The following is a 23,102-nucleotide window of genomic DNA, read 5'->3' on the forward strand; positions in this document are numbered from 1 at the left end:
AAAAAATGAAGTTGTGACAAAATTTCCTACAGAATTAAAATTTTGACAAAATTTACTATAGAAATTAAATTGTGACAAAATTTCTTATAGAAATAACATTTTGACTAAATTTCTTATAGAAATGAAATTCAAAGAAAATTTCCAATAGAAATGAAATTTTGACTAAATTTCTTAAAAAATGAAATTTTGACAAAATTTCTTAAAGAAATGAAATTTTGACCAAATATCCTAAAGAAATGAAATTTTGACGAAATTTCTTACAGAAATGGAAAATTTCCTATGGAAATTAAATGTTGACAAAAATGTCCTATAAAATGAAATTTTGAGAAAATTTCATATAGAAATGAAATTCTAAAAAAAAAAATAAAATTTTGAGAAATTTTCCCATAGAGATGAAATTGTGACAAAACTTCCTCTAGATATGAAATTTTGACAAAAAATCCTATAGAAGTGAAATTTTGAGAATATTTCCTATAGAAATGGAATTTGGACAAAATTCCTTACAAAAATGAAATTTGAACAAAATGCCTTATAGAAATGACATTTTGAGAAAATTTCCCATTAAAATGAAATTTTTAGAAAATTTCATATAGAAATGGAATTTTGACAAAATTTCCTATAGAGAATTTTTTTTTTTTGAGAAATTTTCTTACAGAAATGAAAATTGACAAAATTTCCTATATAGATATGCATTTTGAACAAAATTTGCTATTGAAATGGAATTTTGACAAAATTCTGTATAGAAATAAAATTTTTGAGAAAATTTCCTATAGAAATGAAATGGAGAAAATTTTCCATTTTGACAAATTTAGCCTTACAAAGGAAAATGTAAGCAATAATACTTCCAAAATCTGTGTTTAATTTGTGCCTCAGACGAGCACCAACAAAAACTATTGTAGTATTGTCCTAGAAGTTTGCCTGTTTTCACTAACCTAAACATCTTCTAATCTATATATCTAAAATGTGTTTTCTGTACTCGCCCTTTACTATGATCAGCAGGGTTTGCGCTTCTAATTTAGCTGAAACGGACGAAACATGGTTTTTATATCTACAAGTTTTGATAATATTCAGATGTTTTGTTTTACATAATATTTTCACTAACGTTAAAATGCCCTTAATAAGCCCCATACGCAATAGGTTCAATTTCTATTACTCCTCTCTAAGTAGTTAGGCTGCAAGTCTTTTGTCCTAGAATATTGTTTTGTTTCTAAACCAAAACATTGCTAACAACAAACTACTCAACAATTGTGTGTGTGTGTTGTTAAATCGCTCCAAACAACAATCTCATGAAATATCTTCAAAAAATTTATACCGTTGAGATTGAACGAAAATGAATTTTTCAAATTAATTTTATGGAATATTCTTTTGTTAATTTTATTTTCTTCTCTTTAGAATTTTGATACAATGGATGTTAAGAATTTGATACAATTTATTCAAGAAAGATATAATGTAAGCAAATGATATAAAAATTATTTATAATATTTTTTTTCTTCTTGTAACGTGTTCTCCTCCCAAGAGTTAAACGAGCGTTTCGTAATCAAAACCGTCTACATCAAATCCTACGAAATCCCACAATTAACCAATAACAGAGCGGATAAAAGATAAACTACATTAAATAAATCACACTACACCACCAATACAGTCAAAAAACACCACAATAATAAACACTACAGATAAACTTTTGAAAAGTATTTAAAACTGACAAAGATGATGATTTATATAAAAGCTACACAGAAATTTGTATACGTATATGAATTATAAACAAAAAATTAATAGAATTTAAAAACAAACTATGATTGCACACAAAATTCATACAAATATAGAAATGAAATATATAGAAATGAAATTTTGACAAAATTTCCTATAGAAATGAAATTTTGACAAAATTTCCTATAGAAATGAAATTTTGACAAAATTTCCCATAGAAATGAAATTAGGACAAAATTTCCCATAGAAATGAAATTTTGACAAAATTTCCCATAGAAATGAAATTTTGACAAAATATCCTATAAAAATGAAATGTTGACAAAATTTCCCATAGAAATGAAATTAGGACAAAATTTCCCATAGAAATGAAATTAGGACAAAATTTCCCATAGAAATGAAATTAGGACAAAATTTCCCATAGAAATGAAATTTTGACAAAATTTCCTATAGAAATGAAATTTTGACAAAATTTCCTATAGAAATGAAAATTTGACAAAATTTCCTATAGACATGAAGTTTTGACAAAATTTCCTATAGAAATGAAATGTTGACAAAATTTCCTATAGAAATTAAATTTTGACAAAATTTTCTATAGAAATGAAATTTTTACAAAATCTCCAAGAGAAAAGAAATGAAATTTTGGCAAAATTTCCTATAGAAATGAAATGTTGACAAAATTTCCTAAAGAAATGAAATTTTTATAAAAAATTCCTTAAGAAATGAAATTTTTATAAAAAATTCCTTAAGAAATGAAATTTTTAAAAAATTCCTACAAAAATGAAATGTTTACAAAATTTCCTATAGAAATGAAATTTTGACAAATTTTTCCTAGAGGCTATGTCTACCGCGTGAATTCCGTGAATCCCCTGAAAATTTTTTGGCTGCCCAGAGGTCCAGAGTAAATTTTCGTTAGAAGTTTATCGACATTTCAACAGACGGAGTCTGTTGTGAGTAGATCTAGCCAAAGGTGTTTGTCCGACCTTTGGCTAGATCGACTCAAAATTTCAGTAGCCTCCCAAGTCTCCAAGAATCTCAATAAATCAAATCAAGGAGATCGGTCTATATGATGAATTCCGACATTCAAAATCTGGGAATGCATGGGCCGATTCGAATGTTAGCGAGATTTCAACAGACCGACGGAAGAATGGCTATGGCTAGATCGATTCAAAATTTCCAAGTCGCTCCAGAACGCTCAGGAAATCAAATGTAGGGGGCCGCTCTATATGGTGAATTCTGAATTCCCAGAGCCCACAGTAAATTTCCCTTCGAATGTTAACCTGATTTCAACCGATGGACGGACGAATGACTATCACGGTTGCTACAGTTTCCAGAATTCTACCAAAAATGGTAGATTTTATACTCTTTGGTAGATTGGTAGAAACTTTGATAACATATTTTGGTAGATTTTGCAAAATATTCCTCTCCAACTAAGAAGTACTTAAATATTTATAGAAAGGCAATTTTGAAAACATTTTCTATAGAAAAAAATGTTGACAAAATTTTATATAGAAAACAAAATTTTTTGCAAAAATTTTCTATAGAAATTAAATTTTGGCAAAATTTTTTTATAGAAAATTTTCTATTGAAAGAAAATTTTGACAAAATTTTCTCTAGAAAAAAAATTGACAAAATTTTGTAAACAAAAAAATTGAGAAAATTTTCTATAGAAATTAAATTTTATAAAAAAAATTGTTGGCATTTTCTATAGAACAAATGTTGATACAATTTTCTATAGAGAAAATGTTGACAAAATTATCTGTTGAAGAAAATGTTGACAAAATTTTCTATAGAAATAAAATTTTGGCAAAATTTTCTATAGAAGTAAATTTTGACAAAATTTTCTATAAAAGTAAATTTTGACAAAATTTTATATAGAAGTAAATTTTGACAAAATTTTCTATAGAAAAAATCTTGAGAAAATTTTCTATAGCTAAAATCTTGACAAAATAAAATAAATAGAAATAAAATTTTGGTAAAATATTCTATAGAAATAAAATGTTGGTAAAATTTTATATAGAAATAAAATTTTGGGAAAATTATCTATAAAAATAAAATTTTGGCAAAATTTTCTATTGAAGTAACTGTTGACAAAATTTTCTATAAAAGTAAATTGTGATAAAATTTTCTACAGAAATAAAATGTTGCAAAATTTTCTACAGAAATAAAATTTTGGCAAAATTTTCTATAGAAGTAAATTTTGACAAAATTTTCTATAAAAGTACATTTTGACAACATTTTCTATAGAAGTAAATTTTGCCAAAATTTTATAAAAAAAAATTAGAAATAAAAAATGTTGGCAAAATTTTCCATAGAAAAAATGTTGACAAAATTTACTGTTGAAGAAAATGTTGACAACATTTTCTATAGAAATAAAATTTTGACAAAATTTTCTATAGAAATAAAATTTTGGCAACATTTTCTATAGAAATAGAATGTTGATAAAATTTTCTATAGAAATAAAATTTTGACAAAATTTTCTATAGAAGTAAATTTTGACAAAATTTTCTTTAGAAGTAAAGTTTGACAAAATTTTCTATAGAAGTAAATTTTGCCAAATTTTCTATAGAAGTAAATTTTGAAAAAATTTTCTATAGAAGTAAATTTTGACAATATTTTCTATAGAAATAAAATTTTGGGAAAATTTACTACAGAAATAAAATTTTTGGCAAAATTTTCTATTGAAGTAAATTTTGACAGAATTTTCTATAGAAATAAATTTTGGGGAAAATTTTCTTAGAAATAAATATTTTGCAAAATTTTCTATAGAAGTAAATTTTGACAACATTTTCTAGAGAAATAAAATTTGACAACATTTTCTATAGAAATAAATTTTGACAAAATTTTCTATAGAAGTAAATTTTGAAAACATTTTCTATAGAAATAAATTTTGACAAAATTTTCTATAGAACTAAAATTTTTTATAGAAATAAAATTTTGACAAAATATTCTATAGAAATAAAATTTTGACAATATTTTGTATAGAAATAAAATTTTTACAATATTTTCTATTGAAATAAAATGTTGACAAAATTTTCTATAGAAATCAAATGTTGACAAAATTTTCTATAGAAATAAAATTTTGACAAAATTTTCTATAGAAATAAAATTTTGACAAAATTTTCTATAGAAATAAAATTTTGACAAAATATTCTATAGAAATAAAATTTTGACAATATTTTGTATAATAAAATTTTGACAATATTTTCTATAGAAATAAAATTTTGACAATATTTTCTATTGAAATAAACTTTTGACAATGTTTTCTATAGAAACAAAATTTTGACAATATTTTCTACAGAAATAAAATTTTTGACAAAATTTTCTATAGAAATAAAATTTTGGCAACAATTTCTATAGAAATAAAATTTTGAAAAAATTTTCTATAGAAGTAAATTTTGACAAAATTTTCTATAGAAAAAAAATCTATAAAAGTAAATTTTGACAACATTTTCTATAGAAATAAAATTTTGGGAAAATTTTCTATATAAATAAAATTTTGGCAAAATTTTCTATTGAAGTAAATTTTGACAAAATTTTCTATAAACGTAAATTTTGACAAAATTTTCTATAGATGTAAATTTTGCCAAATTTTCTATAGAAAAATGTTGCTAAATTTTCTATGGAAATAAAATTTTGACAAAATTTTCTATAGATGAAAATGTAGAAAATTTTTTTTTTTATAGAAATAAAATTTTGACAAAATTTTCTAGAGAAATAAAATGTTGACTAAATTTTCTGTTGAGGTAAATTGTAACAAAATTTTCTAGAGAAAAAAAATTGTGGCAAAATTTTGATCAAAAACTTCAAAATAAAATGTTATAAAATTTGGTAGATTTTTGGTAAAATGTTCTTCAAATTTTGGGTTGACTATTTTTGACATGTATGGCAACTGTGATGACTATTCTGACATATACTCTGAATTTCGCCATCCTATAGTGGAGGGCATATAAATGAAATGAAAATAAAAACAATAAGAGCCTAAAAAAATAAAAATAAATATTAAAAAAATTAAATCCATCTTTGTCAGTTTTATTACACTTTTTGGTTTACTCTCCCCTCTCTCTTACAATTATTATTTTAATGAAATAGTTTATAATAATTCATTTCAATTGTTTATTTTTAAATATGTATACTATTTTAATTTGTTGTCGTTTTGTTTTTTGTTTTTGAGAATGCAAGAGTTACATATTTTATATAAAGCATGATCAATATTTTTTAAGTTTTTATTTTAAAAAATTAAATGTTATCAATTTAATTTTCACTAATTAGTTTAAAAATTTTATTTTGTTCAAGTTTTTTTTTTTAATGTCAATATATTTCCGAAAACATTTATTTATTAATTTATTTATTCTTAATTATATACATATCAGCTTTTTACCCTTTGGTCATGGCTTCCTGTACGGATAACAATGTATCAACCCGTCTTATTGTATACCACCGAGGAACATGGCTGCTCTTTGACTACATTTTATGTTCGAGTTGAACAACATGAGCCCACATTAATGATGATTAAAACGTGCAATAATGAGGTGAGTTCTAAATGAATTAAGATCGGTGGCTTATTTTGAAATATTTGTTTTTTTTGTCATTTCTTAGGTATTTGGTGCTTATTGCTCATCTCGCTGGTTCGAACGTAATGTTAAAGATGACAAAGGCCAACGGCAGGCCTATTTTGGAACTGGTGAAACATTTTTATTCTCCTTATATCCAGAGCGTGCCAAATATCCTTGGGTGGGTATTGAAAACGATAAAGATTTGGGTCATGCTTCAGAGCTTTTTATGGCAGCCGATTCGAAAATGATTACCATTGGAGGAGGGTAAGTTTTAAAGGGGGAAAAAACAAATAAATTACAGTGAACACTCTAAAAAGAGGATACCTCTCAAAAGTGGACAATTTTCGTGAAACGTTTGCTATATTATCACATTAAAATTAATCTTTAATAAGCGGACACTACCAAAATGTGGACATAACAGGTTGGCTGATAAGTCCCCGGTCTAACAAAGAAAAATAAATTTTTTTGTCAAAATTCGTTTTTATAATTCAACATATGCTAGTTCCCTTCAAGAGCGATACAATGATTATAACGACCTTCCAATTTTTTGATACCATTTTGGTAGTACTCCTTCGGTTATGCCTCAAAATAGGCCTCAGTTTCGGCGATCACCTCTTCATTGCAGTCAAATTTTCCCTGTGAGCATCCTTTTGAGGTCAGAGAACAAGAAAAAGTCGCTGGGGGCCAGATCTGGAGAATACGGTGGGTGGGGAAGCAATTCGAAGCCCAATTCATGAATTTTTGCCATCGTTCTCAATGACTTGTGGCACGGTGCGTTGTCTTGGTGGAACAACACTTTTTTCTTCTTCATATGGGGCCGTTTTGCCGCGATTTCGAACTTCAAACGCTCCAATAACGCCATATAATAGTCACTGTTGATGGTTTTTCCCTTCTCAAGATAATCGATAAAAATTATTCCATGCGCATCCCAAAAAACAGAGGTCATTACTTTGCCAGCGGACTTTTGAGTCTTTCCACGCTTCGGAGACGGTTCACCGGTCGCTGTCCACTCAGCCGACTGTCGATTGGACTCTGGAGTGTAGTGATGGAGCCATTTTTCATCCATTGTCACATATCGACGGAAAAACTCGGGTGTATTACAAGTTAACAGCTGCAAACACCGCTCAGAATCATCAACACGTTGTTGTTTTTGGTCAAATGTGAGCTCGCGCGGCACCCATTTTGCACAGAGCTTCCGCATATCCAAATATTAATGAATGATATGACCAACACGTTCCTTTGATATCTTTAAGGCCTCTGCTATCTCGATCAACTTCATTTTACGGTCATTCAAAATCATTTTGTGGATTTTTTTGATGTTTTCGTCGGTAACCACCTCTTTCGGGCGTTCACTGCGTTCACCGTCCTCCGTGCTCATTTCACCACGCTTGAATTTTGCATACCAATCAATTATTGTTGATTTCCTTGGGGCAGAGTCCGGAAACTCATTATCAAGCGAAGATTTTGCTTCCACCGTATTTTTTCCCTTCAGAAAACAGTACTTTATCAAAACACAAAATTCCTTTTTTTTCATTTTTTTCACAATAACAAAAGTTGCTTCACAAAAGACGCTATATCTCACAAACTAATTGACTTACAGACGTCAAATTTTGACACAAATCATTTGAAGGTTGGTACTATATAAAAATAATATGCATTTAATACTACCGACGCCATCTATGTGTCAGGCCGGGGACTTATCAGCCAACCTGTTATATATGGCAGCTATATCTAAATCTGAACCGATTTTTTCCAAAATCAATAGGGATCGTCTTTAAGCCGAAAAAGGATCCTATGCCAAATTTGAGGACGATCGGACTTAAGATGCGTGCTGGACTTTGCACACAAAAATACATCAACAGACAGACAGATAGACGGACATACAGACGGACATCGCTAAATCGACTTAGAATTTTATTCTAAGCCAATCGGTATACTAAAGGGTGATACGGTCAAAATTTCGTCAAGGGAAAACGCGTGTAAATCGGTGAAATCGTTTATTTAAAAAATCTAATTAAATTTCTTTTCCAAGTTCAATTAGTATAAAATTCAGGAAAAATATTCAGTTAGGCTTTCGCTTTTCCAAATCCGAATTGCCGGGCCTCACGCTTGACACCTGCCATCAGATTTTGTACAGCCACCTTGTCCACCTTCTTCGCCGCAGAAAGCCAGTTGCCTTGAACTGATGCTCGTCCTTAGCAGTTTTTTTTTTGGTCTTCTTTAGGTTCCGCTTGACAATAGCCCAGTATTTCTCAATTGGGCGGAGCTCTGGCGTGTTGGGAGGGTTCTTGTCCTTGGGAACCACCTGCACGTTGTTGGCGGCGTACCACTCCATGGCCTTTTTACCGTAATGGCAAGATGCCAAATCCGGCCAAAACAGTACGGAACAACCGTGTTTCTTCAGGAAAGGCAGCAGACGTTTATTCAAACACTCTTTCACGTAAATTTCTTGGTTGACAGTCCCGGAAGCTATGAAAATGCTACTTTTCAAGCCACAGGTACAGATGGCTTGCCAAACCAGATATTTCTTTGCGAACTTTGACAGTTTTATGTGCTTGAAAATATCTGCTACCTTTCCCCTTCCTTTTGCCGTATAAAACTCCTGTCCCGGAAGCTGCTTGTAGTCGGCTTTGACGTAGGTTTCGTCGTCCATTACCACGCAGTCAAACTTCGTCAGCATCGTCGTGTACAGCCTCCGGGATCGCGATTTGGCCGTCGTATTTTGTTTATCATCGCGATTTGGAGTCACTACCTTCTTTTAAGTCAATAGTCCGGCTCGTTTTTTGGCTCGATGCACGGTTGTAGACGATACACCCAGCTTATTTGCGGCATCTCGGATAGAGAGGTTAGGGTTTCGCTTGAAACTACCGGCAACTCTCTTTGTCGTCTCAGCGGCTTCCGGTTTTCGAATCCAGACTTCCTGGCTGTCGACAAACGTTCCCCAAACACTTTAATTACATTTGTAACGGTTGATTTGGCAACTTTTAGCGATTTTGCCAGCTTTGCGTGTGAGTAGCTCGGATTTTCGCGATGCGCGAGCAAAATTTTGATACGCTGCTCTTCTTGCTTGGAAGGCATTTTGACAACTGAAGAATGAATTCCAAAATCAAAATAGGAGCAACATTCTACACACACACACCTTCAAAATGAGGGGTGTTCAGGTTTTTTAAATGCAAAATTGAAAGAAATACGTCAAGTTTATATTGACCAAATTTTGACCGTATCACCATTTAAAAGATGGGTCTATGACTATTCCTTCTCGATGTTACATACAAATGCACAAACTTATTATACCTTGTAGCACAGTAGTGGTGAATTGGATCAATTATTTTTTTCGTGATTGAATCAGAGAAAAATTTTTTCTGTGTCTTAATTCACGGAGAGGTTTCACTGTATATTATTTTATTTTACTGAACTCCTTCTTATATTTCTTTTTCTTTTACAGTGAAGGTCAAGCAATTTGGATGGATGAAAATATACGTTTTGGTAAAACGGATAGTTGCAAAACATTCAATAATCCCCCTCTTTGTCCATCGGGTGACTTTGAAATACGAGTACTGGAAGTTTATGGTTTTGTTGGAGCTTAAGCTTTCGATTGAGTCCAGACATTGAACCACAACATTTATAGTATTTGTGGAATTATTACAAGTGTTTTTTTGTTTCTGGTAGTGATGAAAACAAAAACCTTTATGACAATGGTTTGCTATTGCTCACGCGTCCACCCCCTCATACAAATGAAAAAGAGAACAATCCAAAAGGTATGCAAAAAAAAGCATACTGGATGTGAAGAAGAAGATGAAGAAGTAGAGAAAGCTTTTAGATGGTTTTTGTTTGAGATACCTTTTATTGGTTAGATATGCTATATTTTTTTGCGTTTCTACAAAAATCTTCCTGCACTTACAACAACAACAATACAACAACTACTACTACTACTCAGTTTTGGTCAAACCTAGACAAGAAAAAAAACCTAAAACTAAATAAGAAAAAACAAAAAAACCAGAAAGCCAGCCCGCCGAGTATTGGTAACATAATGTCTTCTTCTTATTTTTGGAAAATATTGTCTTTTTTTTTTGTAGAAAAAAGAAAGAAAAGCAAACAACCACTTCCTCAAAAATACAAACACACACACACATACAAAAGAAATTACACACACACACTGTACGATATGAAAAGGATGGAAATTAATTATTTCCAAAATATTGAGCTATTATATTTGTTGTATGTTGTCAAAAGCTTCTGTGGTGTATTGCTTTGTATGTGAGTGTAGAATCTTTACCACTAACTACTACTACTACTACAACTACATCTACTACTCTTAAGCCTGTGTATATTTTTTGTTTCTCCTGAAAATAGGATATCTGTTTTTTGTTTTTAATATTTTTGTTTTCCATAAAAAAAAAAAAACAAAATGCAAATTAAAACCCCTCCAAACCAAATTTTAGAAATTAAAAAAAACTTGTGTTTATATTTTTTTGTAATAAAAGCTTTAAGCTTTCCCTATAAAACTTAAAACAAAATCTGTTAAAAATTGTGAAGCTGTTAAAAAGATATAATATTAACACAAAAAACCATAAAATTATGAGAGAAATAATTCTATAATTATGAATATTCATTTATATAATTATCCTTAAAAGAAAAATTGAAAAATGCATACATTTGAAAAAAACAGGAAATAGCCAGCTAATAAAAAAACCCTTAACCATTTATTTAAGCCAGAACAAACACATTAGACAACTAAATAAAATACTCTATGAGTTTTGTTAAACATCAATGCAAAAAAAAAAATTATAAAGGAAATTTTTGGCAAAAAATTAATTAAAAAAAAACAAAAGCTGAGAAAATATTTTTCCGCAAAGGAATTTCCTTTTTCAATAACAAAAAGCATTAAACATCAATAATAATACTAAATGGAAATATTGTTTAAATGAAATAAAATTTGAAACAGACCATAAAAAAGTATTTGAAACACACAATTTGAAAAAAAAAAACAATATATGGTATATAGAAATGTTATGATATATACAACAATAATATTGTGAGGGAATTTAGTTAATAATAAGATGAATGAGAGATAGAGAGAGAGAGGAAATCCAAAGTGTCACCTTAATAAAATATTCTCTAAAACGCTTATTTGCTTCAATATGGTCTCTACCTGAGCAGTCCAATTAATTAATTAAAAAATTTCCGAAGGAAATTTCCAAATTTCTTTAAACAGTTCACACAAAATTTTTGTTTGTGTTCAATCACGAAATTAATTGATCCAATTAATTTTTTATTGAAATGTCTTCAATTACAGAAATGATAGTATCAATTAAAAAATTAATTGAAAATCAATTAAAAAAATTAATTGAAAACCAATTTAAAAAATTAATTGAAAATCAATTAAAAAATTAAATGATACTATTAATTTTTGTGATTGACGAAATTAATTGATTTAATTAATTTTTTATTGAAATGTCTTCAATCACAGAAATTATAGTATCAATTAAAAAATTAATTGAAAGTCAATTAAAAAATTAATTGAAAATCAATTAAAAAAAATTAATTGAAAGTCAATTAAAAAATTAATTGATACTATTAATTTTTGTGATTGACGAAATTAATTGATCCAATTAATTTTTTATTGAAATGTCTTCAATCACAGAAATTATAGTATCAGTTAAAAAATTCATTGAAAGTCATTAAAAAAAAATTAATAGAAAATCATTTAAAAAATTAATTGAAAATCAATTAAAAAATTAATTGATACTATTAATTTTTGTGATTGACGAAATTAATTGATCCAATTAATTTTTAATTGAAATGTCTTCAATCACAGAAATGATAGTATCTGTTAAAAAATTAATTGAAAATCAATTAAAAAATTAATTGAAAATCAATTAAAAGATTAATTGATACTATTAATTTTTTTGATTGACGAAATTAATTGATCCGATTAATTTTTTATTGAAATGTCTTCAATCACAGAAGTGATAGTATCTGTTAAAAAATTAATTGAAAGTCAATTAAAAATTAATTGAAAGTCATTTAAAAAATTAATTGAAAATCAATTAAAAGATTAATTGATACTATTAATTTTTTTGATTGACTTTTGTTTCAATTAAAAAATTTGTTGAATCAAATAAATTTTTAATTTAATTTTTTAAAACTCAATTAAGACTAATTGGATTTTTTTTCTTTTTAAGCATCGACTATCATGGCCGTGAAAATTTTTTATTTAAATATTTATCTCTGGTAATTTTAATTTATATTCAAAATATTCGATATTTTCTCCATGAATTATTGTCATGCTCTTGAATATAGTTCATTTGGGATATGCTTATAAATGCAAAAAAGTTATCATAATATTAAACAATAGCAATTCTATAAGAAATCTAAAATTGACCCATCAAGTTAAGTGGATTCGATGATATAAGCCGAGGTAAGGTTCGCATATAAAAAAATAAAAAATGTCTAACATTTAAGTACGTTTTTTTTCTTTCAGTAAAAGTATATATATATATATATATATATATATATATATATATATATATATATATATATATATATATATATATATATATATATATATATATATATATATATATATATATATATATATATAAAGAAAAAAAATGTACTTAAATGTTAGACATTTTTTATTTTTTTATATGCGAACCTTACCTCGGCTTATATCATCGAATCCACTTAACTTGATGGGTCAATTTTAGATTTCTTATATATATATATATATATATATATATATATATATATATATATATATATATATATATATATATATATATATATATATATATTTTTTTTTTTTTTTTTCTGCAATTTTCTGCAAATCCATTTTAATATTTTAGATTTTTTATACGGTTCAAATCATAACCATATCAAATGTTTTGTTTTGACACTAAATTTTAGATAAAGAAAATGGTCTTCTAAAATTTCATGAGCAATAAAAAATTTGAATTATAACAACCCAGGGGTGTGTCTCCAAAATTAAAAAAAAAAAATCGAAAACTTAAATTTTCTGCAAATCCGTTTTTAATATTTTAGATTTTTTTTAAATGTTTCAAATCATAACCAAATAAAATGTTTTGTTTTGTCATTACATTATAGATAAAGAAAGTGGTCTTCTAAATTTTCATGGGAAATAAAAAATTGGAGTTATGACAACCCTCGATTGGTGTGTCTCCAAAATTAAAAAAAAAAATGAAAACTTTAATTTTCTGCAAATCCATTTTAATGTTTTAGATTTAGAAGTTTTAAATCATAACCATATAAAATGTTTTGTTTTGACACTAAATTTTAGATAAAGAAAGTCGTCTTCTAAAATTTAATGGGGGATAAAAAATGGAAATTATGACAAGCCTGGATTCAAAATTCAAAAACAAAAAAAAATGAAAATTTTCTGCAAATCCATTTTAATATTTTAGATTTTTCAAATCATAACAAAATAAAATATTTTCTTTTGACATTAAATTTTAGGTAAAGAAAGTGATCTTCCAAAATTTCATGGGCAATAAAAAATTAAAGTAATGACAACCCTAAATTAAGGTGTCTCTAAATCATTTTTTTTTTACTTGCTCCTATAGATAATACAGATCTACTTTTTTTTGTCCAGAGTTTAGTTTTGTAAAAAAAAAAACTAAATATATTTCTATATATATTTCTTTTTTTTTCATTTAGAAATATAATTAATGACTTCGTTATATTAACGAATATTTTTATATGAAAACATTTATAGTAATTATAAATATTAGCTGATGGCCTTAGCAGCCAATGCTTGTTTTTCTCTTTTGATCATACATTTACTGTATGCTTAAAATAAACAATAAATAAAAAAAAAATAATTATAATTATTTTTTGAGATATAAATAAAACAATTTTTGAATAATAAAAACAAATAAAGCATTTAAAATTCGAATTCTATATTGACTTCTTGGGATTAGGGATATTTTTACTCAAATTTTAAATATTTATGCTTTGCAAATGTCATTCATGTTATTTGTAAATTTTGAATACCAAACAAAGATTTTGTGTTTTTTTATTTCTTTTTTTTTTGTTTTTTTTTTTTAACAGCAATTTATTTAATTTTTATATTTATAAATAAATTGCAAATATAAGGCGAATAAAGCTATGATATCATCGGGAGAAATTTATACTCTTTGTTATAATTGAATTTGGAGTGATTACACTTTCTCACTGTCTCTCTCTCTCTCCCTCACTTAATTCTCTCTATGTCTCCCTTAAAAAAAAACTACAAACTCTGTTTAGGCTCTCGTTTCAAGATAATCAGTGACAAATGTTAGTGTTAACAAGAAAAAAAGAAGAAGAAGAATAACATATATATATGAATTAGTTATAAAAATTGTTTTAATAATATTATATCGATTGTTTTGTTATATATGTACATGTGTATATCCATATACTGCATACAATACTGTATTTGTCATACATAGATATATTTGTTAAATTTATTATTACGCGTATATATTTACAAACACATAAAAAATTCTATAAATATACCAGAAATTTATATATTGTTTTCTCTTAATTTAATTTTATTATTATTATTAAAAAAAAAAGAAAATATATATTTTTTGTTTGTTTTTTGTAATCAAAAAAATACACACACCCTATGGACTGATTTCATTAAATTATTTTTTAATTATTTAAAAAAAAAAAGATTAAAATGCATAATAAATTTATTTAACAATAAAAAAAAAGAGGAAAGCAAAAAAAAAACAATTTTTTTTCTTTTGTATAAGAAATTAAAAATTTAAAAAACGCAAACATACACATATAACACCACACCACATACTAGTATACATAATAGACATCCACAAAGCATCGATTATGATGAATGTGTTACTACATACATATATAGAATTCTATAATACATAATTATGCATATTATTGTTTTTTGAAAATGCCATTTTGAAAATAGAAATATTTTTTGAAAATACATTTCTTTTCAATTAACTTTTGTAAATATTTTTACATATGTTTAAAAGAGAATACATACAATTTTTTTGTTATATTATGCTTATTATTATGATTATGTTATTATTAATTTTTTTTGTTTATGTTCTTATTATGTCTATTATTATTATTATTATTATAATATTATAAAATACAATTTTATAATTATGTTAATGTAAAACAACAAATACAAAAAAAAAAACAAGAAAATGAAACAAATATTATATATATAAAAAAATAACAAAAACAAGTTTTTATTTTATTTGAAATATTTTGTTTTTAGTTGGGAATTTGTATCTTACACCTTTGGGGTTCAAATGTTAACCGAAATTTTGTCCAAATCTAATGATACATACACAGAAAAAAAATTCACGAAAATTTTTCCAATTAAAATCTTAATTGAGTTTTAAAAAATATTCAATTAAAAATTTAATTGATTCAAAAAATTTTTTAATTGAAATAAAAATCAATTACACACAAAAAAAAATCTGATTCAATCACGAAATTAATTGATCCAATTAATTTTTAATTGAAATGTCTTCAATCACAGAAATGATAGTATCAATTAAAAAATTAATTGAAGGTCAATTAAAAAGTTAATTGATCCAATTAAAAAATTAATTGATACTATTATTTTTGTGATTGATTTTTGTTTCAATTAAAAAATTTGTTGAATCAATTAAATTTTTAATTGGATATTTTTTAAAACCCAATTAAAATTTTAATTGGAAAAATTTTCGTGAAATTTTTTTGTGTGTACACAAATTAATAGTAGCAATTAATTTTTTAATTGGATCAATTAATTTTTTAATTGTCCACCAATTAATTTTTTTGATTGATACTATAATTTCTGTGATTGAAGACATTTCAATTAAAAAATTAATTGGACAAATCAATTTCGTGATTGAATCAGAAAATTTTTTTTTTGTGTGTATATAGGAGCTATAATCCAGCAACAAAAAAAGCGTCGCCAGTAGTGAAAATGTTCCCTTTGCATCCGGAAGTGGTGCAAAATTGATGCAGAAGCGATGAGCTTGTCATAGGACGCATGTCCATCATTTCAACAGCCGTTGCACTGAATTTGCATAACTCCTTAAGGTGTGATCCGAATTCAATATTTTGGATGTGAATTAAAAATTTTTGTGATATTTTGCCAAATAAATAATTTCAATAATTTTTTTTATGATTGTTTATTGTCCTTCGATTCCATATTTTCCTGAAATTCCCAGAGGATCATTGGTCCATCGTATTTCGTTATTAGCTACACGTAAAAATATTTGTTAAACTCCGAAACGAAATCTTTGTTTATGGTACCCCCGTTGCCACATTTGTGCCCAACGAATTGTGTGTTTTTAGCCTGAGATAACAAATTTTAGCAACAAATCAAAACTTCGTTGGTCTAATATTTTCACCAACGTTTATCAGTACGAACGGACATAGTGTTACAAACAGAAGGTGAAGAGAGTCAGAGGACATTATTATAACGAATGAAATGGTCAACGACTGGACTGTAAAAAGCTTCTTACGTAGCCAGTAGGTCACTGGCTCGAAGGACCAAAATGCAAGATGCACGGGAAAAGTGGTGGATCTACGATAGAGTCAGCAGAGCGGGTGATTATGATACAAAGAGCAGAAAGTCACAGATGACGGTTGGCTTTACACCTCCAAAGGAATTCGAGGAGGATTGTTTCTTAGCAGTAAGAAACTAACAATTGCCAAATAAATAAGTTCAATAATTTTTTTATGGTTGTTTATTGTCCTTCGATTTTATATTTATATTTTCCTGAAATTCCTAGAAGATCATTAGTCCATTGTATTTCGTTATTAGCTACACGTAAAAATATTTTTTTTTACCTCCGAAACGAAATCTGTGTTTATGGTACCCCCGTTTCCACATTTGTGCCCAAAGCTTCTTACGTAGGCAGTAGGTCACTGGTTCAGATCCGGCTCGAAGGACCAAAATGCAAGATGCACGGGGAAAATGGTGGATCTACGAGAGAGGCAGCAGAGCGACGGTTGGCTTTACACCTCCAAAGGGATTCGAGGAGGATTGTTTCTTAGCAGTAAGAAACTAACAATTGCCAAATAAATAAGTTCAATAATTTTTTTATGGTTGTTTATTGTCCTTCGATTTTATATTTATATTTTCCTGAAAATTCTAGAGGATCATTGGTCCATTGTATTTCGTTATTAGCTACGCGTAAAAATATTTTTTTTACCTCCGAAAGGAAATCTTTGTTTATGGTACCCCCGTTTCCACATTTGTGCCCAAAGCTTCTTACGTAGGCAGTAGGTCACTGGTTCAGATCCGGCTCGAAGGACCAAAATGCAAGATGCACGGGAAAAGTGGTGGATCTACGAGAGAGTCAGCAGAGCGGGTGATTATGATACAAAGAGCAGAAAGTCATAGATGACGGTTGGCTTTACACCTCCAAAGGAATCCGAGGAGGATTGTTTCTTAGCAGTAAGAAGCTAACAAATGAATGAGACAGAATGTCTTAAGAATTTAGCGGAAATTGCTGTTTGACGTGCAATGGTTTAGTGGAGAATTAAAAGATTTTTCGTTAATAAATGTCAAACATATCGTACGTTTTTTAGTACGAGTATCTGGATATTTTCATTAATATTTTAGGGATCTGATTCTGAGAGGAAGATTGTAGGCATAAACATAACTCATTTAAATCGCCTGAATTTTATAGAATATTTCCGGCTCTACATCAAACGTGGGTGTACTACATAGGGCCCAACTTAAGCGAAATTTATACAGCATTTTTTCGATTCGCATGCACTACACATTCCTAGTAGGAGGCTAGAATTGATTTCATATCCGGGAAAATACTGCGAAAGCCATATGCTAACGAATAGACGGATAAGCTGTGGATCGAATCATGTGACCATAACGGCCAATGTCGGGCGGCGAACTCCGTCATTACTGTGGGTAATAACTATACACGGTCTACCATTTTCGCCACCTGCGATGGCTCCGATGGGATTGAAGATGTTGGGAGAATGAACGGAAATACCAAACATGACGGACCATCAAAGGATAATATGGGTTGTGATGGCGGATGCCGCAACAATCCATGATCGAATACCTGAGTTGGCCATGGCTGCCGAGTGTAACATTCTGACGCCAGTAAGGGGGAGTTAGACCCTAGAACATGGGGGAGTTAGACCCCAGAACAGATACCAGGGCGAAATAAATTGCTTGGCAATAACACAAAACGTGAAAATTTCACATATTGCCGAAGGGCAATGAAGGCAATGGCAGTCATCACGATTCGATCGCGAACTGATCAACGAATAATCGGAAAACGCAAGGATCCGCCCCAGCAAAAAATGCACTACTATTTCAGCAGGATTGTAAGGGAGAAAGGCAGTACTAACTGCTTAGAAAACAACCAAATCAGCGCTGATTTTTGTGGACGATGTCCCGATTTAGAGCAGCTTCAACATAGCACTGATATAATTGCTCATTTCAATAGCAATATTGCTCAGAAGTGATATATAATCTTGAGTTGCCTATTTTATAGTATTGTTGATATGAAGGAAAATATCACTACCTTTCATGCATCTATACTGCATGAATTCGTTGCAATAACGTAAACGAATGATCATAAACTAGTTTGATTACTCGTTTACGTTATTGCCATCGATTCACGCAGTGTGGATGCATTAACTACTTTATTGTATACCAAAAAAGCACAACTAAACTCTTACTGCTGAAGTAGTTTGTATATCTCTTCTGAGCAATATTTCTATTAAAGTGAGCAATTATATCAGCGCTATGTAGAAGCTGCTCTAAATCGGGACATCGCCCACAGAAATCAGCGCTGATTCGGTTGTTTTGTAAGCAGTTGGTACTGCCTCTCTCCCTTACAATCCTGCTGAAATAGTGCTCCATTTTTTGCTGGGAACACATAAGGACAGGGGCCATGCGGGCCAAGTAAAATTATAAAGGATAATCATATTTTTCCTAAAATTCCTAAATTCCTTAAATCTTGTTGTACAGCCCAGCAAAAAATGGAGCAGTATTTCAGCAGGATTGTAAGGGAGAGAGGCAGTACCAACTGCTTACAAAACAACCGAATCAGCACTTATTTTTGTGGGCGATGTCCCGATTTAGAGCAGCTTCAACATAGCGCTGATATAATTGCTCATTTTAATAGAAATATTGCTCAGAAGTGATAATAATCTTGAGTATAGCATTGTTGGCGTGAAGGAAAACAGCACTACCTTCCATGCATCCATACTGCATGAATTGGTTGCAATAACGTAAACGAATGATCATAAAGTAGTTTGATTACTCGTTTACGTTATTGCCACCGATTCACGCAGTGTGGATGCACTGCCTACTTTATTGTATACCAAAAAGCGCAATTAAAGTCTTACTGCTGAAGTATTTTTTGCTGGGAGGATACACGGTTGTCCCTCGAGCCACAAATAATCTACCATAAAAAAAAATCTGCGGAAAATTTTCTCAAAATTTTATTTTTTATCGAAAATTGTGTCAAAATTTTATTTCTATATATTTATATATTTTGTCAAAAATTTTTATTATGGAAAATTTTGTCAAAATTTTATTAAAAAAAATTTACAAAATTTTATTTTTATTGTAAATTTTGACAAAATTTTATATCTTTCTATAGAAAATTTTGTCAAAATATTATTTTTATAGAAAGTTTTGACAAAATGTTATTTCTTACTATAGAAAATTTTGTCCAACTTTTGTTTCTATAGAAAATTCTTGTCAAAATTTTATTTTTATAGAAAATTTTGTCATAATTTTATTTCTATAGAAAATTTTATCAAAATTGTATTTCTATAGAAAATTTTTTATAAAAATTTATTTCTATAGAACATTTGCCCAAATAAATTTGACAAACATTCTTTTCCTCTGTTGGTTAAGCTACACTTGTAGTTTAGTCAATGCATGCTTTTAAGCTGAAATCAAAAAACAACAAAATTTCATTTCTATAGAAAATTTTCTCAAAATTTTATTACTATAGAAAATTTTGTCACATTTTTTTTTATAGAAAATTTTGACAAAATTTTATTTCTATAGAAGATTTTGACAACATATTATTTTTATAGTAAATTGTGACAAAATTTTATTTCTATAGAAAATTCTTGTCAAAATTTTATTTTTATAGAAAATTTTGACAAAATGTTATTTCTTTCTATAGAAAATTTTGACAAAATTTTATTTTTATAGAAAATTTTGTCAAAATTTTATTTCTATAGAAAATTTTCTGAAAATTGTGTTTCTATAGAAATTTTTTTACAAAAATTTATTTCTATAGAAAATTTTGTCACAATTTTATTTTTATAGAAAACTTTTGACAAAATATCATTTCTATAGAAAATTTTGTCAACATTTTATTTTTATAGAAAATTTTGTCAAAAATTTTATTTCTATAAAAATTTTATCAAAATTTTATTACTATAGAAAATTTTGTCAAAATTTTATTTCTACAGAAAATTTTGTCAAAATTTTATTTCTATAGAAAATTTTGTCAAAATTTTATTTCTATAGAAAATTTTGTCAAAATTTTATTTCTATAGAAAATTATGTCAAGATTTTATTTCTATAGAAAATTATGTCAAAATTTTATTTCTATAGAAAATTATGTCAAAATTTTATTTCTATAGAAAATTTTGTCAAAATTTTATTTTTATAGAAAATTTTGTCAAAAAGTTATTTCTGTAGAAAATTATGTCAAAATTTCTTTTCTATAGAAATATTTGTCAAAATTTTATTTCTATAGAAAATTATGTCAAAATTTCTTTTCTATAGAAAAACTTGGCAAACTTTTATTTCTATAGAAAATTTTGTCAAAATTTTCTCAAAATTGTATTTCTATATATACAATTTTATATTTATAGAAAATTTTTACAAAATTTCATTTCTATCGAAAATATTATCAACATTTTATTTCTATAGAAAATTTTGTCAAACATTTTATTTCTATAGAACATTTTGTAAACAATTTTGTTACTATAAAAAATGTTGTCAAAATTTTATTTCTATAGAACATTTCGTCAAAATATTATTTCTATAGAAAATTTTGTCAAAATGTTATTTTTATAAAAAATTTGTCAAAATTTCTTTTCTATAGAAAATTTTGTAAAAATGTTATTTCTTGTACATTGACTAAACTACAAGTGTAGCTTAACCAACAGAGGAAAAAAATGTTTGTCAAATTTATTTGGGCAAAGCTCTATAGACTGCAAGATGGTTGGATGGACGCACGTTTCGGAATTACCACATTCCTCATGAGCATCCTCTACTTGCAGCAAAACTATCAACCAATTATCAGAATAAATTCAGGCAATTCATTAAACCCAACAATGAACCACACTTGAACCTTCCGAAAAAAGGTTTTGTATGATAGCCGGCTTATGCCAAAATAAATTCGAAACAAACATATCTCTTTTCCTATGCCACTGTCAAATCATCGATTTGAGTGTAGCTGGCTGGGTTCATTTTGAGCGTGCTTCCTCTTCTTTTTCCATTCGTGTTGTGTTGTTATTTTTGGTTTTGTTCTTTAAGCATTGTTGTTGTTTTTTTATTTCAGCTTAAAACCATATATTGACTAAACTACAAGTGTAGCTTAACCAACAGAGGAAAAGAAGGTAATTCCGAAACGTGCGTCCATCCAACCATCTTGCAGTCTATAGGGCTTTGCCCACTACACTTGTAGTTTAGTCAATGTATGGTTTTAAGCTGAAATAAAAAAACAACAACAATGCTTAAAGAATAAAATTTTATTTCTACAGAAAATTTTGTCAAAATTTTATTTCTATAGAAAATTATGGCAAAATTTTATTTCTATAGAAAATTATGACAACATTTTATTTTTATAGAAAATTGTGACAAAATTTTATTTCTATAGGAAATTTTGTCTAAATTTTATTTCTATAGAAAATTATGTCAAAATTTTATTTCTATAGGAAATTTTGACAAAATTTTATTTTTGGTAGAATTTTACTAACTATGGCAACCGTGACAGGATACCGCTTTAATGAAACTAAAATTGTATTATCTTATTTGCATCATATTGCAAGTAATAAAATATTTTAGTAAAAATTTTCTAAAGCAAACCAAAATTTTTGTCATGGTAGGTTGACGTTTTTTTTTGGTGTAGTTTTTAAACCAAATAATTTAATTTATTTGCCATTTACATATATACAAATAAACTATATTATATTTTTATTTTATTATTTTTTTTTATTCTTTTTTTAAGCGTGATATTGTTGTAAATTCAGTTTTTACATTTATAATTTGTTATAAAATATTATTGTTTTTAAATTTTATATTGATTTCAACACACATAAAATGTAACACTAGTTTCAATTATTTTGTTTTTCTTTTATTATTTTCCCATGGAATTGAACATCATCAATGAGTTTTGCAAAAACTTTCCCTAAGGAAAACCCCAGAACACAAACAATAAATTATTTCAAATAAATTTAAATAATTAATAAAAGAAAGTTAAAAAAAAGAAAACAACAAAATATTAGACAATTTTTTTTATTTTCTATTTTGTTATTTTCTAACAAAAATAAAGCATTAACAATCACAATACTAAGTGTTTTAGAATTATAATTCCAAAGAAGGAAGCATAGTTTTTTATTTTATTTTTTTAATCAAAAATATTCCATTCAATGTTTGATTAAAAAGAAATTGATAAAGCAACAAGAAAACATTTACACAATACATACATGGATATTATACAACAATAACGAATAACGGAATTAGAGCAACTTTATGGCAAATTATTATTATTCTTATAAATGTAAAATCATTAATATACACATAAATATATACAAGCATACTTATATACATGCATATACATACATACTTAT

The 23,102-nt window shown here is 27.5% G+C and overlaps 1 protein-coding gene across 7 annotated transcripts in view; it reads left to right on the forward strand.

Annotated features, from left to right (window-relative positions):
* sky (GTPase-activating protein skywalker) overlaps window positions 1-11,251 on the forward strand; it is a 227,131-nt gene extending 215,880 nt beyond the window's left edge. For 4 of the 7 annotated variants that reach the window (XM_075297197.1, XM_075297196.1, XM_075297194.1 and 1 more), the window contains 3 exons: window positions 6,078-6,236; window positions 6,304-6,524; window positions 9,706-11,251. In XM_075297197.1, the coding sequence (XP_075153312.1) occupies window positions 6,078-6,236; window positions 6,304-6,524; window positions 9,706-9,847 (522 nt within the window). In that variant the 3' untranslated portion in view covers window positions 9,848-11,251. Of the gene's footprint in view, window positions 1-1,392; window positions 1,450-6,077; window positions 6,237-6,303; window positions 6,525-9,705 lie in introns of all 7 variants that reach the window. The other 3 variants (XM_075297193.1, XM_075297192.1, XM_075297190.1) reach the window with 1 other exon arrangement.
* The last annotated feature ends 11,851 nt before the right edge of the window (window positions 11,252-23,102 follow it).

This window comes from Haematobia irritans, chromosome 2 (assembly GCF_050003625.1).
Source record: "Haematobia irritans isolate KBUSLIRL chromosome 2, ASM5000362v1, whole genome shotgun sequence".
Classification (NCBI taxonomy): Eukaryota; Metazoa; Arthropoda; class Insecta; order Diptera; family Muscidae; genus Haematobia; species Haematobia irritans.